This window comes from Cornus florida, unplaced genomic scaffold (genome assembly GCF_030987335.1).
Source record: "Cornus florida cultivar Cherokee Brave unplaced genomic scaffold, ASM3098733v1 CherokeeBrave_3.0.0_Hap2_Chr06, whole genome shotgun sequence".
NCBI classification, from domain to species: Eukaryota; Viridiplantae; Streptophyta; class Magnoliopsida; order Cornales; family Cornaceae; genus Cornus; species Cornus florida.
Window position 1 is genome coordinate 22,387,185 of NW_026775576.1, and position 16,804 is coordinate 22,403,988.

A 16,804-nucleotide genomic window follows, 5' to 3' on the forward strand; every position below is an offset into this window, starting at 1 on the left:
AGATGACTCATCTAACTAATTAGATAACTCATCTAAGCAATTACATGAATTCATCTAATCAGTTACTGGCTTGGGACAGTGAACGTGCAGATTTGAAAATTTCAACAAATTTGAAAATTGATTACTTAGCTCACGTAATCAATTTGAAAATTGATCACGTAATCAATTTGAAAACAGATTTGAAAATTGATTACTTAGCTCACGTAACCTGTTTAATGGGATCATCTAACCGGTTACTTGGCTTACACCAGAAAATGAGAATTTTGTAAATTTCTTAAAAACATTTAGATCACTCATCTAATTGGTCGGATGGTTTCCTAGGCTTATGAGATTTGATCAAAACTCATCTCTAACCCTTTCCCAACACAATTCAACATGCAAATAACCCATGGATAAAATCACACTGTTACCAGAAAATGAGAATTTTGTAAATTTCTTACAAACATTTAGATCACTCATCTAATTGGTCGGATGGGTTCCTGGGCTTATGAGATTTGATCAAAACTCTAACCCTTTCCCAACACAATTCAACATGCAAATAACCCATAGATAAAACCACACTTTTATCTACATTAAATTAACCATAAATGAAATTGTATCCAGAAGAGTAAGATTACAATTAAAGGCCTCCGTGGCCATAAATACTTCTTCACATGGAAAATACTTCTTCACATGGAAGTCGACAAAAGAATAAGGTCATTACAAATAGTCAATCGTCAAAAGAAGGCCTTTACAAAAGATACCAAAATATTCATCAATCTACATCTAAGCTTACCGGGGGTGCATCATCTACAACATCCTTGCCCTGTCATGAAAGTGTTAAAATATGGGGTGAGCACAACGATTCAATAGATAGCCTAAAATACACATTTTGTAATCTCGTGAATCACACCCAAAGCAAGGGAAAACAATAGAAGGGGATCATATGAAACGGGGGAAAATAATAATCCAACGTACACTTTAATTTCCGTGCCTTTCAAATGATGAAAAGAAATGTCATAAGATGCACTCTCCCCATTTTCCAAAACCAATTCCGTCCAAATACAGCTCACACCGAAAATGTTAACACAACCCGACCCTAGGCATCTCCTAGGTGTTACAAAGGGAATTGACTAGCTATCATTGACCTAAGGCATCTTCCTAGCATCATTTGAGGCCTAGGTAGCTCACCGGACCACATGGCAACTTCGAGGCGCCCAGTTTTCACAAAACCTTTTCTAAAAAACCTTTCAATTTCAAACCAATTTCTCAAAAAAAACTTTTCAAAAACCATTTCATCAACTCTTTCCAACCCATGAACCCAACCAATGTTCATGAAATGCATGCTATACATCAAATCATTCACATTTCTCAAGGAAATTAACTTTCAGCAACATCAAACTTAGCATGCTTCAACTTGAATAAACCAAATTAATACATCCATATCATGATTTATGTATAGCAACAACCAAATCAAGGAATTTCATATTACAAGAACAAAGATGTAACACATAATCATGCTTCTCAAACACATATACAAATAAGAATCCACAAAGATTAAAGACATTGCAATTTAGACTTCCTACCGCAAATGGAGTAACCAAAGCCCTTAGACCCTAACTCAAAATCCCACCAAAATGATGCAAGACCGGTGCCAAAATGTAGCCCTTGTCAACCTCTACCACTTTCCTAACTATGGTTTGGGCCAATTCTTGCTGAAACTTGCAAGATCAAAGAGACAAGATAGAAATATAGAGAGAGAGAAAAATGAAGAGAGGGAGAGTGGTGGCCCAGAGGGAGAAGAGAGTGAAGATTGTGACGTTCAAAAAATGACTAAAGGGTCATCCAAGACTAGCCAACCCATGGGTCACATTCTTTGACCCTCACAATTACCACCATGCGGCTTGTACTAACTTTAATCTCTGATATGCCAAATAATCTCTCTTCTCACTAACCATCCATATATATATATATATATGTATATATATATATATATATGTACATCCATATATTTGCAAACACATCACATGCTCATATAAATAAATAAATATATGCAATAAAATCACCGAGACCCACATGATGCGCAAAACAATGTACGAAAAATAAATAAAAATAAAATACCGAAAAATCCAGAAAAATCCGGGATATTTCAATAGGATTCCTCCATAAGATATAAGAAAAACTTGGAAAATTTGAACCCCACAAAATATAGAATGAATCGAACGAAAGTCTAAACAGATTAGAGAATCATTGCAAGAGAACTACATATAAAATAAGAGCTAAGCTTAAAGCAAACACTAAAAGAAGTCTATCTATTAGGGAGCAATGCCGAAAGAAAAAGAAATTCATGTATCAAAAAAAAGTAGTATGGTCCATAATTAACACACGTGAATGTTCTAAAGACGACAAAACCTGAACAACTAGTCCAGAAGGGTGAAGAATCAAATAATTACTACTATATAAACAAAAGGGATTCACAACAATTTTATGTGCACAATTGCACAAATTCACGTAAAATGAAGATCAAAATGTCTTAAACGTAAAACAATTCACATTATAGCTTATTTACTCCAACAGAGTTTACACACAGCCACTAGAAACATATATACATTAAATATATGCATCCACAGGAACCTAAAAACAAAGTATCCCAAATTCATGTCCCTTGGCATTCATTCAAACGTGAGAATGTGGTTTGTACAATGCCATTCTCGTTTTGTTCCCCTCAAAGAAAAATTAATTCACTCAAGAAGGAAAAAGAAGAAAAGGAGACTGATAGTCATTTCTCTGCAAATACAAGAGGAAAGCAAAACAATAAGTAGGAGACAAGAAGTTGCAGTGAGGTAACGTTGTTTAACACCAAACTTTTCGCATTTACATAAACAAAAATAAGTGAATATACAAATGCAGAACTGCCATTTCCAATTTCCAAAGGCTACAATTAGAGGAAAAGAAAGCTTATAATGCTAATGCTTTACAAAGAAACTCAATAATTCAATGCGTCAAACGGGCGCCAATGCCACCACTCAGATGACGTTATACACGACACCTTTCAAAATATCAAGTAAAACTTCTCCAAAGAGACTGTCTTATTGTACTTAAAGAAGATGATGCAGACTGATATCACAAACCATTATGAAGTTAATGGCAATCTGGAACTCAAAATAGTACACAAATTTGAATTACTTACCGTATGCGATGAGGAGAAACTTCCACTCTAGGATGACGAGAAAGGTGTTCCAGTACAACCTAAAAAAGTTTGCTCAGTCTGTGGTATGTTTGGCAGTGGCAGGCCATGCCTTGTAGGCAATTGCTGCATTGGTTGAGAAAACAGCATAGGCTGACCCAGACCCAGACTAAAAGGCATCCCAACATTAGGTGAAGATATACCATGTGAACCTGAACAATAAAATTGTTGCGAAGCCAAAGGTGCATGTCCTTGCTGTGACAGAACCCCCTGTGTAGCAAATGGATTTGCTGAGAGTGAAATATTATAGATCTTATAAGAAGCAGATAAGGGAGCCTTGTGCACTAGGCTAGCCCTTTATAGAAGAAGCAGATAAGGAATGATGCGGAGGAAGAGAGGAAGGGAGGGGGGAGGGAGAGAAATATTTAGAGGCCAAAATAACACAGCTAAACAATATAAATTATTGTAAAAAGGATTAGCAGAAATATATTTTACGATATTTTAATATTGGGCAGGGAAAAGAGAATGAACCAAGTACTAAAACTAATTAAGTTGAACAAAAACTCATGCCAAAGGAAAATATATAATTATTCAAGTTAATCCAGTCAAAGATTGGTCTGAACAGTCATAATAAAGATTTTGACTATATCCTAAATTCAATTTAGTCGACAGAAAACTCAAGCCAAAATTGTTGCGAGCCCAAAGTTTCCTGTTCTTGCTCTGCAGAACCACATCTAGCAAATTGATTTGCTCATAGTGAACATATTATAGATCTTATAAGAAGCAAATAAGGGAGCCTCGTGCACTAGGCTAGCCCATTTAAGAAGAAGCAGACAAAGAATGACATATAACTCAGAAAGGAGAGAAGCTTACCTGCATAGGGAACGTTGGAGCATAACTTTGAGTACCCATTGATCCAACTCCAGGATGCTTTTTACAGGGGAGACAGAGAGATGAAAAAAGGGGAGGGGGGGAGGGGGGAGAGAAATATTTAGAGGCCAAAAAAACACGGCTAAACAATATAAATTATTGTAAAAAGGATTAGCAAAATACAATTTATAATATTATAATCTTGGCCAGGGAAAAGAGAGTGAACCAAGTACTAAAACTAATTAACATGAACCAAAACTCATGCCAAAGGGAAATATTATTTTCTTCAAGTTTATCCAGTCAAAGATTGGCCTGAAGTGTCATAATAAAGATTTTAACAATATCCTAAATACAATTTAGTTGACTGAAAACTCAAGGCAAAATTGTTGCGAACCCAAAGTTGCCTGTCCTTGCTGTGCCAGAACCACGTGTAGCAAATGAACTACACTGATACGGTACATCTTTATTCTAATGCTATTTAATGTCTTACAATTGGGAAGGGAAAAAAACAGAAGACAAAAAGTCTGAAAATTGACGTTGATTTATCTACTTGTTAAAGCTTGAATATCAATCATCCACTGATCACTTATGATCCAAAGCGGATGTGTTAATTATTAACCACTTATTAACATAGAATAATAAAAATTAGTAGTTCAAAAGTTATATCTGATTATTTTATGACCTCATCATCATCACTTACTCATTAATATGTAGAAGCATGCCAAAGCCAGCCTCTTTTAGTTCAAGTTGGTTAAGTCCAAATCCTCACCATTTAGAGAACAAAACCTTACAAGAAATAACATTCATTTACAGTGATGACGACCAACTTCCATAAAATGTGATTAGCTGCCTTAGAATTTCACTTCACAATACCAATCACTAAATAAGGATTTCTTTGCCAATGGGCATGGCCACAAGATTCAAAATTTCACTATTATGTCATTAAAACCTTGATTACATTAAAAACTAATTCCTATTTTAGTATATGCAAGCAAAAACTTGAAAAAGGAAACATACACAAGAAAGCACGAGCTAATCACTGCCGGCACACAATATTTTTCTTTGTTCTCTGTATGGGAGTTGGTCAAACAGGTCTTCATAAAAATAAGTTTTTCTCCTTACAATATTGACTACCACAAGATCATTCTACAATGTAGTTCCAGGGAGTCCAAGACAGGAAATATGATTAGTTCTACCAGAATCTATAACTTAAAAGTTTCATACCCTCCCCCAATGGCTCAGATGCAAATGAAGATGATGGGTACGTACCAGTCCTTGTAGACGCTTTCGATGCTTGGAGCTGGTTCCGTTCTTAATAAACTCCTGCAGCAATAAATATTCATATCACAAAGGGGTTTTTTTTCCGGTTGATTGGTGGTGGGGTGGGGTTAAGGGACTGGGTAAGGTACTCATACACATTCACTATTCAGAAATTGAAACCTCAACCTCCCTCCCCCCGAGGAGGAAGGTGATACCAAGAGGGTAAAGAAAAACCATCCAAGCTTTACTTCTATTTATTATTTTTTCCCCTTCCAAAGTGTTTCAGGTGAAAAGAAAGCTTGTACAATAAATTTCTTCATTGAAGAATATAACGAGTTCCATGACTAATATAAATTTCCGATTTAAAAAATAAATAAGGGAATTTGTAACACGGACAATTACCAATAAGACCACCTGTACAAAGTAACAAAAGATGATCTCTAATACAATGCAGTAAACAATATTTTCTCATTCTATTTGATCTCTTTAAAGGATAACGGACACTAATCTGATGGATTGAGGAAATCCCTGGTGCCGGAAGTTGACAGTTTAGTATCACAAATGGTGACAATTGTAACATGTAACCATGTCTAATGAGAAAATAATAAGCGTAATGATTCAGATTACTCATCTCTTTTATACTAATGAAATGCATAATAACAATAATAATAATAAGTGATGCTAGTGCCAAAAACCATTTCACTTCCACCACAGGCAGCAGGGTGAGCTGCTAAAATTGAAAGCACTAACCTGTATAAGTCGTTCAGCATTATCAACTTCTGAAGAGGTGCCTTCCATTTCAATAGTCATCTGTTCAGGAACACCCTCGGTCTCTGACACAATTAGATTTGCTCCACTAGTCTGGTGAATGTAAGCAACATTGGCTCCACCAACCCCAATAACATCCGCGGCCTCTAGTAATGATACTTGTATTGATTGCGTTATCTAAGACAATATAAAAAATAACAATATAAATAATATCTAATCATAATAATAACAAGGGTAAAGTGAGAAAAACATCCCTAATGTTTAAAATTTTGGGTAAAATAACACCCCTAACCTTTATTTGGGTATATAAGTTCGTTAAGTTTTAAAAAAATGGGTAAAGGGCTTACTTCGTACACATTTAAGTATAATAAGTAATAGATTCTCTAAAATACGCTTTTGGTCTCCCCAAAATGCCCTATTACCCGCTCGATACGAAGTCGCTATTGGTTAGGGCACTTTGGTCATTTTACATTTACTTTGTTTTTCACCTTTTTTTTTTCAAATACATAAGGGCACTTTAGTCTTTTAATCGGTCCACTGACAACAGGCCCTCGTTCGCACCAAAGATTAGGGACTGTTAAGAACGTATAGGGGGTTATACATTATATGCATACCAAAAGGGTGTTTTTCGCTTGCGACCCTAATAACAACAACAATAATAGCATCAACGAATGGTAACAATTTTGATAACAGGGAAATACAAATACAAAATGGCAGTAAACATGATCAGCCCTCAAAACTATAGTTTGGTGTGTGTGGAAGAAAATGGACTTGGATCCTCTAAGTTATCCTAAATTGAATTCTCCACCGAATGACGTGGCATGTATGAAACATCTGCGGCCTATATTAAACCACTTCAGCTAATTTTTAAATAGAATTTAGGAAACTGCACCGTTTTAAGTTAAAGCTTTAAGATATCTCAAACATTTTCTGATAGGCTTGGTATGATATGCTTTAGAGCTATTGATTGCAGAATCAATATTTACACACCCCGCATTTACACTTAATTGCAAGCCTTTCTATTCAATCATTAACACTTCAATTTTTTTCTGAATCTGAATGAAAATGCATTCCGTTTTTACCAACAAAATATTTAGTAGTTCTAAATAACGAAGAACGTCTCTTTCTGTTGATATCATGTCAAACTATGCTCAAAACTCAAATTTCACAAAATTCATCGAATTAGAGACTATATACTATTAAGTTCAAAACCTACTATTGTGAAACAGACATAACAGCTGATGTACATGAAGAATCAACCCATTACAGTTATTTTCTATTTCAAGATTTCACAATTTTGATGTTTTCCTCCACAGATTTTAAAAACATATCAGAATGAAAACCCTGATCACAACATTAGTGACTATACAATACTTGCAACTAGATTAGTAACTCCAAGATCACATCAGTAATATTGCATACTTTAGTGAAGATGAGCATGTTAAGACGAAGAGACTTTGAAAGGGTGAAATTTCAGAAAACTGCTAATGAACTTGTGATCAGAATGATCCCTTTTTTGCCCGCTATCAATCCATTGAGGGTATCATTTCACCCACAATGTGATTCTCTTGAAATCCTAATGTTATTGAGCTTTTCTCTACCGTTATATACCATCAATACAAAACAAAATGAACAAGTTTGGTCCAAACAAACACTAAGACAAGGCAGACATTGCAGGATGACTAGAGAAATATACAATTTACATTATATGGACCTTCTTTAAGAGAACCAAACTCTGATTTTCACGGTGCATAGGATTCCTCCATAAGATATAAGAAAAACTAGGAAAATTTGAACCCCACAAAAAATATAGAATGAATCGAGCGAAAGTCTAAACAGATTAGAGAATCAATGCAAGAAAACTACATATAAAATAAGAGCTAAGCTTAAAGCAAACACTAAAAGAAGTCTATCTATTAGGAAGCAACGCCGGGAGAAAAAGAAATTCATGTATTAAAAAAATTTAATATGGTCCATAATTAACACACGTGAATGTTCTAAAGACAACAACGAACAACTAGTCCAGAAGGGTGAAGAATCAAATAATTACTACTATATAAACAAAAGGGATTCAGAACAATTTACATGCACAATTGCACAAATTTGGGTAAAATGAAGATCAAAATGCCTTATATGTAAAACAATTCACATTAGCTTATTTACTCCAACAGAGTTTACACACAGCCACTAGAAACATATATACGTTGAAAATATGTATCCATAGGAACCTAAAAACAAAGTATCCCAAATTCATGTCCCTTGGAATTCATTCAAACATGTGAGAATTTGGTTTGTACAATGCCATCCTCATTTTGTTCCACTCAAAAAAAAAAAAAGAAGGAAGGAGACAGATAGTCATTCTCTGCATATACAGGAGGAAAGCAAAACAATAAGTAGGAGACAAGAAGTTGCAGTGAGGTAACGTTGTTTAACACCAAACTTTTTGTATTTACATAAACAAAAATAAGTGAATATACAAATGCAGAACTGCCATTTCCAATTTCCAAAGGCTAAAACTACACGAAAAGAAAGCTTATAATGCTCATGCTTTACAAAGAAACTCAACAATTTAATGCATCAAACGGACGCCAATGCCACCACTCAGATGATGTTATACACGACACCTTCAAAAATATCAAGTAAACCTTCTCCAAAGAGACTGTCTTATTGCACTTCAAGGGTAGGGGGCTCAACATCCTGAAACATGATCCAAAATATACATCAGCTTTGGTCTAGGTACCCTTAAAAAGACGAAGGAGGTGAAAAGGGAGGATGAGCTTTGCCAAAGAAAGATACACGCTAGAATCCTCATACCAGTTGCTGGTAACAGCAGAGTTCTTTATGTCACTCTCACAACATCAAATTTGCACTAAAATGCCAGATTTGACTTGCAGTTTTTTTACGCCTTATTTGAACCCTAATCAGCTCTGGCTGACTCTTTAACCCCCATAAAGTGGAAAACAAGGAGCTTAGACTTTGTATTTCTTAAATAACCACTCAACTGAAATATTTAATAATAGTTCCATGCGGCTTCTCTGATATCCTATGCAAATTTAACTCTCGAGAGTTGAATTAACAAATACCATTCAAGTGGCCAGTATCAAGGAAACATAAGGACATTGTACAAACAACAGAGAAGATCTAAGATGATAAATACTAAAAAGAATTCAATGCAGGGTGAATTCTGACTTACTGGAACTGTTGCAGCAGTAACTGAGGGTTGTTGCCCAGTCACCTGCACAGGTGTAACATTTGTTTGCTGGCCAAAAGAAGATGATGCAGACTGAAATCACAAACCATTTTGAAGTTAATGGCAATCTGAAACTCAAAATAGTACACAAATTTGAATTACTTACAGTATGCGATGAGGAGAAACTTCCACTATAGGATGAGAAAGGTGCTCCAGGACCACCTAAACCAGTCTGCTGGGTCTGTCGTATGTTTGGCTGGCCAAGCCTTGGAGGTAATTGCTGCATTGGTTGAGAAAACAGCAGAGGCTGATCCAAACTAAAAGGCATCCCAACATTAGGTAAAGATCTACCATGCCAAAATGAACAAAATAGTTGCGAACCCAAAGTTGCATGTCCTTGCTCTGCCAGAATCACCTGTGTAGCAAATGGATTTACTAATAGTGAAAATATTATAGAACTTATAAGAAGCAGTCAAAGAATGATGGGGGTGGGGGCTGGGGGATGGGGAGAGAGAAATATTTAGAGGCCAAAATAACGAAGACAAACAATATAAATTATGGTCAAAAGGATTAGCACAAATATATTTTCTGATATTATAGTCTTGCGCAGGGAAAAGAGACTGAACCAAGTATTAAAACTAATTAAGTTGAACAAAAACTCATGCCAAAGGGAAATATATAATTCTTCAAGTTAATCCAGTCAAAGATTGGTCTGAACTGCCAAAATAAAGATTTTGACAATATCCTAAATTCAATTTAGTCGACTGAAAACTCAAGCCAAAATTGTTGCGAACCAAAAGTTTCCTGTTCTTGCATTAGGATAACACTGCTAAACAATATAGATTATTGCAAAAAGGATTAGCATAAATATATTTTACGATATTATAATCTTGGCCAGGGAAATGATACTGAATCAAGTATTAAAACTAATTAAGTTGAACAAAAACTCGTCCCAAAGGGAAATATATAATTCTTCAAGTTAATCCAGTCAGATTGGCCAGAACTGTCATTATAAAGATTTTGACAATATCCTAAACTCAATTTAGTTGACTGAAAACTCAAGCCAAAGTAAAACAGCCCATGTTTCAATACATTGAAAATGACCAAAAATTAATGGAAAATATGTGAGCAGCACAAATCTTAGCTTAAATAAATTTATAATTAAAATAAATAAATAAATAAAACTGACAAAAAAAAGTTCATACAATTTGTAATTAAAACGTTGGGATAAAAGATTATAAATATATTTTACGATATTAAAATCTTGGGCAGGGAAAAGAGAATGAACCATGTACTAAAACTAATTAAGTTGAACAAAACTCATGCCAAAGGGAAATATATAATTCCTCAAGTTAATCCAGACAAAGATTGGCCAGAACTGTCATTATAAAGATTTTGACAATATCCAAAATTCAATTTAGTCGACTGAAAACTCAAGCCAAAATTGTTGCGAACAAAAAGTTTCCTGTCCTTGATGTGCTAGAACCGCGTGTGGCAAATGGATTGGCTCAAAGTGAACATATTATAGATCTTATAAGAAGCAGATAAGGGAGCCTCGTGCACTAGGCTAGCCCTTTTTAGAAGAAGCAGATAAGCAATGACATGTAACTCAGAAAAGAGAGAAGTTTACCTGCATAGGAAACGGCGGAGCAGAACTTTGAGGGTCCATTGTTCCAACTCCAGGAGGCCTAGGAGGCTTTTACAGGAGAGGGAGGGAGGGAGGGAGGGAGATGGGGGGGGTGGGGTGGTGTTAGAGGCCAAAATAAAACAGCTAAACAATATAATTATAGTAAAAAGGATTAGCATAAATATATTTTACCATATTATAATCTGGGCCAGGGAAAAGAGAATGAACCAACTACTAAAACTAATTAAGTTGAACAAACACTCATGCCGAAGGGAAATATATAATTTTTCAAGTTAACTCAGAAAGGAAATAAGTTTACCGGCATAGGGAACGGTGGAGCAAAACTTTGAGGTCCCATTGTTCCAACTCCAGAAAGCCCAGGAGGCTTTTACAGGTGAGAGAAAGAAACAAAAGGAAGGGGGAGGGAATATTTAGAGGCCAAAATAACACAGCTAAACAATATAAATAACTGTAAAAAGGATTAGCATAAATATATTTTACAATATTATAATCTGGGCAGGGAAAAGAGAATGAACCAACTACTAAAACTTATTAAGTTGAACAAACACTCATGCCGAAGGGAAATATATAATTCTTCAAGTTAATCCAGATAAGGGAGCCTCATGCACTAGGCTAGCCCTTTGAGGGCCAAAAACAAAGGGGTGCACACCCCGCAGGTAACAAAGGATTAGCATATACCTATTTTACGATATTATAATCTTGGCCAAGGAAATGATTATAAATCAAGTACTAAAACTAATTAAGTAGAACAAAAACTCATGTCAAAGGGAAATATATAATTCTTCAAGTTAATCCAGTCAAAGATTGGCCAGAACTGTCATTATAAAGATTTTGACAATATCAGAAATTCAATTTAGTCGACTGAAAACTCAAGCCAAAATTGTTTCGAACCAAAAGTTTCCTGTCCTTGATGTGCCAGAACCACGTGGAGCAAATAGATTGGCTCAAAGTGAATATTATAGAGCTTATAAGTAGATAAGGGAGCCTCATGCACTCGGCTAGCCCTTTTTAGAAGAAGCAGATAAGCAATGACATGTAACTCAGAAAGGAGAGAAGTTTACCTGCATGGGGAACGGTGGAGCAGAACTTTGAGGGCCCATTGTTCCAACTCCAAGAGGCCTAGTAGGCTGTTACAGGTGAGAGAGAGACGACCGGGGTAACACAGCTAAACAATATAAATTACTGTAAAAAGGATTAGCATAGATACATTTTACGATATTATAATCTAGGCCAGGGAAAAGAGAATGGAACAACTATTAAAACTAATTAAGTTGAACAAACACTCATGCCGAAGGGAAATATATAATTCTTCAAGTTAATCCAGTCAAGGATTGGCCTGAATTGTCAGAATAAGGATTTTGACAATATCCTAAATTGACTAAAAACTCGAGCCAAAATTGTTGCGAACCCAAAGTTGCCAGTCCTTGCTGTGTCAGAACAAAGTGTAGCAAATTGATTTGCTCATGGTGAAAATATCATAGAACTTATAAGAAGGCAGAAAAGGGAGCCTCGTGCACTATGCTAGCCTTTTTTAGAAGAAGCAGATAAGGAATGAGATGAAAGGTGGAGCAGAACTTTGAGGGCCAAAAATAAAGGGGTGCACACCCCACAGGTAACAAAGGATTAGCATATACATATTTTACAATATTATAATATTGGCCAGGGAAATGATAATAAACCAAGTACTAAAACTAATTAAGTTGAACAAAAACTGATGCCAAAGGGAAATATATAATTCTTCAAGTTAATCCAATCAAAGATTGGCCAGAACTGTCATTATAAAGATTTTGACAATATCAGAAATTCAATTTAGTCGACTCAAAACTAAAGCCAAAATTGTTTCCAACCAAAAGTTTCCTGTCCTTGATGTGCCAGAACCACGTAGCAAATGGATTGGCTAATAGTGAACATATAATAGATCTTATAAGAAGCAAATAAGCAATGACATGTAACTCAGAAAGGAGAGAAGTTTACCTGCATAGGGAACGGTGGAGCAAAATTTTGACGGCCCATTGTTCCAACTCCAGGAGGCTTTTACCGGAGAGAGAAAGAGACCCGGGGGGGTGTGGGGAATATTTAGAGGCCAAAATAACACAGTTAAACAAGATAAATTGTTGTAAAAAGGATTAGCATAAATATATTTTACGATATTATAATCTGGGCCAGGGAAAAGAGAATGAACCAACTACTAAAATTTATTAAGTTGAACAAACACTCATGCCAAAGGGAAATATATAATTCTTCAAGTTAATCCAGATAAGGGAGCCTCATGCACTAGGCTAGCCCTTTTTAGGCAGATAAGCAATGGCATGTAACTCAGAAAGGAGACAAGTTTACCTGCATAGTGAACGGTGGAGCAGAACTTTGAGGGCCCATTGTTCCAACTCCAGGAGGCTTTTTTACAGGAGAGACAAAGAGAAAAAGGGGGGGAACCGGGGGGGGGGGGGGGGATATTTAGAGGCCAAAATAACACAGCTAAACAATATAAATTATTGAAAAAAGGATTAGCATAAATATATTTTACGATATTATAATTTGGGCCAGGGAAAAGAGAATGAACCAACTACTAAAACTAATTAAGTTGAACAAACAATTATGCCGAACGGAAATATATAATTCTTCAAGTTAATCCAGTCAAGGATTGGCCTGAATTGTCAAAATAAGGATTTTGACAATATTCTAAATTTAATTTAATTGACTGAAAACTCGAGCCAAAATTGTTGCGAACCCAAAGTTGCCAGTCCTTGCTGTGTCAGAAGAAAGTGTAGCAAATGGATTCGCTCATAGTGAAAATATTATAGAACTTATAAGAAGGCAGATAAGGGAGCCTCGTGCACTATGCTAGCCTTTTTTAGAAGGAGCAGATAAGGAATGACATGAAAGGTGGAGTAGAACTTGGGCCAAAAACAAAGGGGTGCACACCCCACAGGTAACAAAGGATTAGCATATACATATTTTACAATATTATAATCTTGGCCAGGGAAATGATAATGAACCAAGTACTAAAACAAATTAAGTTGAACAAAAACTCATCCCAAAGGGAAATATATAATTCTACAAGTTAATCCAATCCAAGATTGGCCAAAACTATCATAATAAAGATTTTGACAATATCCTAAATTCAATTTAGTTGACTGAAAACTAAAGCCAAAGTAAAACATCCCATGTTTCAATAAATTGAAAATGACCAAAAATTAATGGAAATTATGTGAGTAGCACAAATCTTATTAGCTTAAACAAATTTTTTATTAACAAAAATAAAAAGAGTGAAAAAAAAAAAAAATTCATATAATTTGTTATTAAAACAACATTGGGATAAAAAGATTATAAATATATTTTAAGTTATTATAATCTTGGGAAGGGAAAAGAGAATGAACCAAGTACTAAAACTAATTAAGTTGAACAAAAACTGATGCCAAAAGGAAATATATAATTCTTCGAGTTAATCCAGTCAAAGATTGGCCAGAACTGTCATTATAAAAAATTTTGACAATATCCTAAATTCAATTTAGTCGACTGAAAACTCAAGCCAATATTGTTGCGAACCAAAAGTTTCCTGTCCTTGCTGTGCCAGAACCACGTACAGCATATGGATTGGCTCATAGCGAACATATGATAGATCTTATAAGAAGCAGATATGGGAGCCTCGTGCACTAGGCTAGCCCTTTTTAGAAGAAGCAGAGAAGAAATGACATGTAACTCAGAAAGGAGAGAAGTTTACCTGCATATGGAAGTGTTGAAAAGAAGTTTGAGTGCCCATTGATCCAACTCTAGGTGGCTTTTACAGTAGAGAGAGAGGGGGGGGGGAGGCCAAAAATAACACGGTTAAACAATATAAATTATTGTGAAAAGGATTAGCATAAACATATTTTACGATATTATAATCTTGGCCAGGGAAATGATAACGAACCAAGTACTAAAACTAATTAAGTTGAACAATAACCCATCCCAAAGGGAAATAATATAATTCAAGTTAATCCAGTCAAAGGTTGGCCAGAACCATCATAATATAGATTTTGACAATATCCTAAATTCAATTTAATTGACTGAAAACTCAATCCAAAGTAAAACAGCCCATGTTTCAATACATTGAAAATGACCCAAAATTAATGGAAAATATGTGAGCAGCACATATCTTAGGTTAAACAAATTTATAATTAAAAATAAATAATAAAAAAGTGAAAAAAAAAATCACAAAATTTGTAATTAAACAACGTTGGGATAAAAGATTATAAATATATTTTACGATATGATAATCTGGGGCGGGGAAAAGAGAATGAAGCAAGTAGTAGAACTAATTTAGTTGAACATAATCTCATGCCAAAGGGAAATATATAATTCTTCAAGTTAATCCAATTATAGGGAGCCTCTTGCACTAGGCTAGCCCTTTTTAGAAGAATCAGATAAGGATTGCCATGTAACTCAGAAAGGAGAGATGTTTACCTGCATAAGGAAGGGTGGAGTAGAACTTTGAGTGCCCATTGATCCAACTCCAGGAGACTTTTATAGGAAAGAGAGAGATTATTGTAAAAAGGATTGCCATAAATATATTTTATGTTATTATATGCTTGGCCAGGGAAAAGAGAATGAACCAAGTACTAAAACTAATTAAGATGAACAAAAACTCATGCCAAAGGGAAATGTTTAATTCTTCCAAGTTAATCCAGTCAACGATTGGCCTAAAGTGTCATAATAAAGATTTTGACAATATACTAAATACAAGGGAAAGTGCAAAAAAAAAACCTTGAACTATGTCCGAATTTGCAAATAACCAACTTGAACTAGATTTTGTGCATAATATACCCTGAACTATCACATTTTGTTGCAACATTCCCCAATGCCTAGACTATTTTCATTAAATGCCCACAATGCCCTTTTTTATTGAATTGTACTTAATCTATTTTTCTTATTGAAATAAATTATGAAAAAAATTAATACTAATTTGATGACATATTCTCCATTAAATTTGCATAAATTTACCTTTAATTTTTTGAATTAATTATTTAATTAAATCTTAAGTAGAAAATTTTAAAACAATTTAAGTTCGTTCTTAATTTTTCATGAATATATTGCATTAAAAAAAAAATGCATTTTTTATTCAAGTAATTTATTAATTTTTCATGAAGATATTGTATGACAAAGAAGGTATTTTTTTCCCATGGAGGTAAATATATAATTTTTAAAAAAACCTAGAGTTCCACCAATATATTAAAAAACCCTTTTGTGCAAAATATACACTGCCACATATGATTTGTAATTTTTTTTCATCTCCAGCAGTCTGTTGATATACACTGCCACATCACCAATGTGTAAAAGGGTTGTGTATTTTACACAGCCCTTTTACACAGCCACGTAAGCATATTTTCTCTCCTCCCCCTTTCCCACTCGTTGTTCTCTTTCTTATCTCTCATTCCTTTACGCCTCTTTGTTTCCCTCTTTTCTAGAGCACCATAGAGAAGAATCTGCAACCGGCAAGGTAAGACCTGCTCGACCATCTTTTATTTATTTATTTTTTTTGTAATAAACATAGTTTGATTCATCACTTTCGTTTGATCTTATCTTCTGCAATCATCGTCGTAGATTCTAGGGGTTTTTTAGATCACGTTTTTGTATAATTGTTGATATAAAACCTTTGATTATGTAGTTTCTACATACTTAAATCTTATTTTATTATTTGTTATTAAGTTACAATTCTGGTGGCGGCGAGAAAGGTTTGCTATTGGCAGGACGGGAAAGTGAAATATAGAAGGAAATTATTATTTTTTTCCTAATTGAGGAGGATTGGGACGTGAGGTTTAATCGCGAAAAAGTAAAGTGAATCAACTAGGTTTGTAAAAGTTATGTAGGACCTTGGGTATGACACGTGATTGGTTGTTATTGGGGGATATTTTTTTACATAAAA

General features: G+C 34.8%; 1 protein-coding gene across 14 annotated transcripts in view; it reads right to left on the bottom strand.

Annotated features, from left to right (window-relative positions):
* Positions 1-546: 546 nt before the first annotated feature.
* Positions 547-16,804, bottom strand: part of LOC132311180 (vegetative cell wall protein gp1-like) — a 33,804-nt gene continuing 17,546 nt past the window's right edge. For 2 of the 14 annotated variants that reach the window (XM_059808957.1, XM_059808960.1), the window contains 13 exons: positions 14,624-14,680; positions 13,240-13,296; positions 12,877-12,933; positions 11,964-12,029; positions 11,201-11,266; positions 10,885-10,950; positions 9,421-9,669; positions 9,258-9,347; positions 6,047-6,241; positions 5,306-5,359; positions 4,040-4,096; positions 3,170-3,436; positions 547-805 (listed from right to left, as the gene is read on the bottom strand). In XM_059808957.1, coding sequence (XP_059664940.1) covers positions 3,197-3,436; positions 4,040-4,096; positions 5,306-5,359; positions 6,047-6,241; positions 9,258-9,347; positions 9,421-9,669; positions 10,885-10,950; positions 11,201-11,266; positions 11,964-12,029; positions 12,877-12,933; positions 13,240-13,296; positions 14,624-14,680 — 1,254 coding nt within the window. In that variant the 3' untranslated portion in view covers positions 547-805; positions 3,170-3,196. Of the gene's footprint in view, positions 806-3,169; positions 3,457-4,039; positions 4,097-5,305; positions 5,360-6,046; positions 6,242-9,257; positions 9,348-9,420; positions 9,670-10,884; positions 10,951-11,200; positions 11,267-11,963; positions 12,030-12,876; positions 12,934-13,239; positions 13,297-14,623; positions 14,681-15,345; positions 15,403-16,804 lie in introns of all 14 variants that reach the window. The other 12 variants (XR_009482873.1, XM_059808953.1, XM_059808952.1 and 9 more) reach the window with 12 other exon arrangements.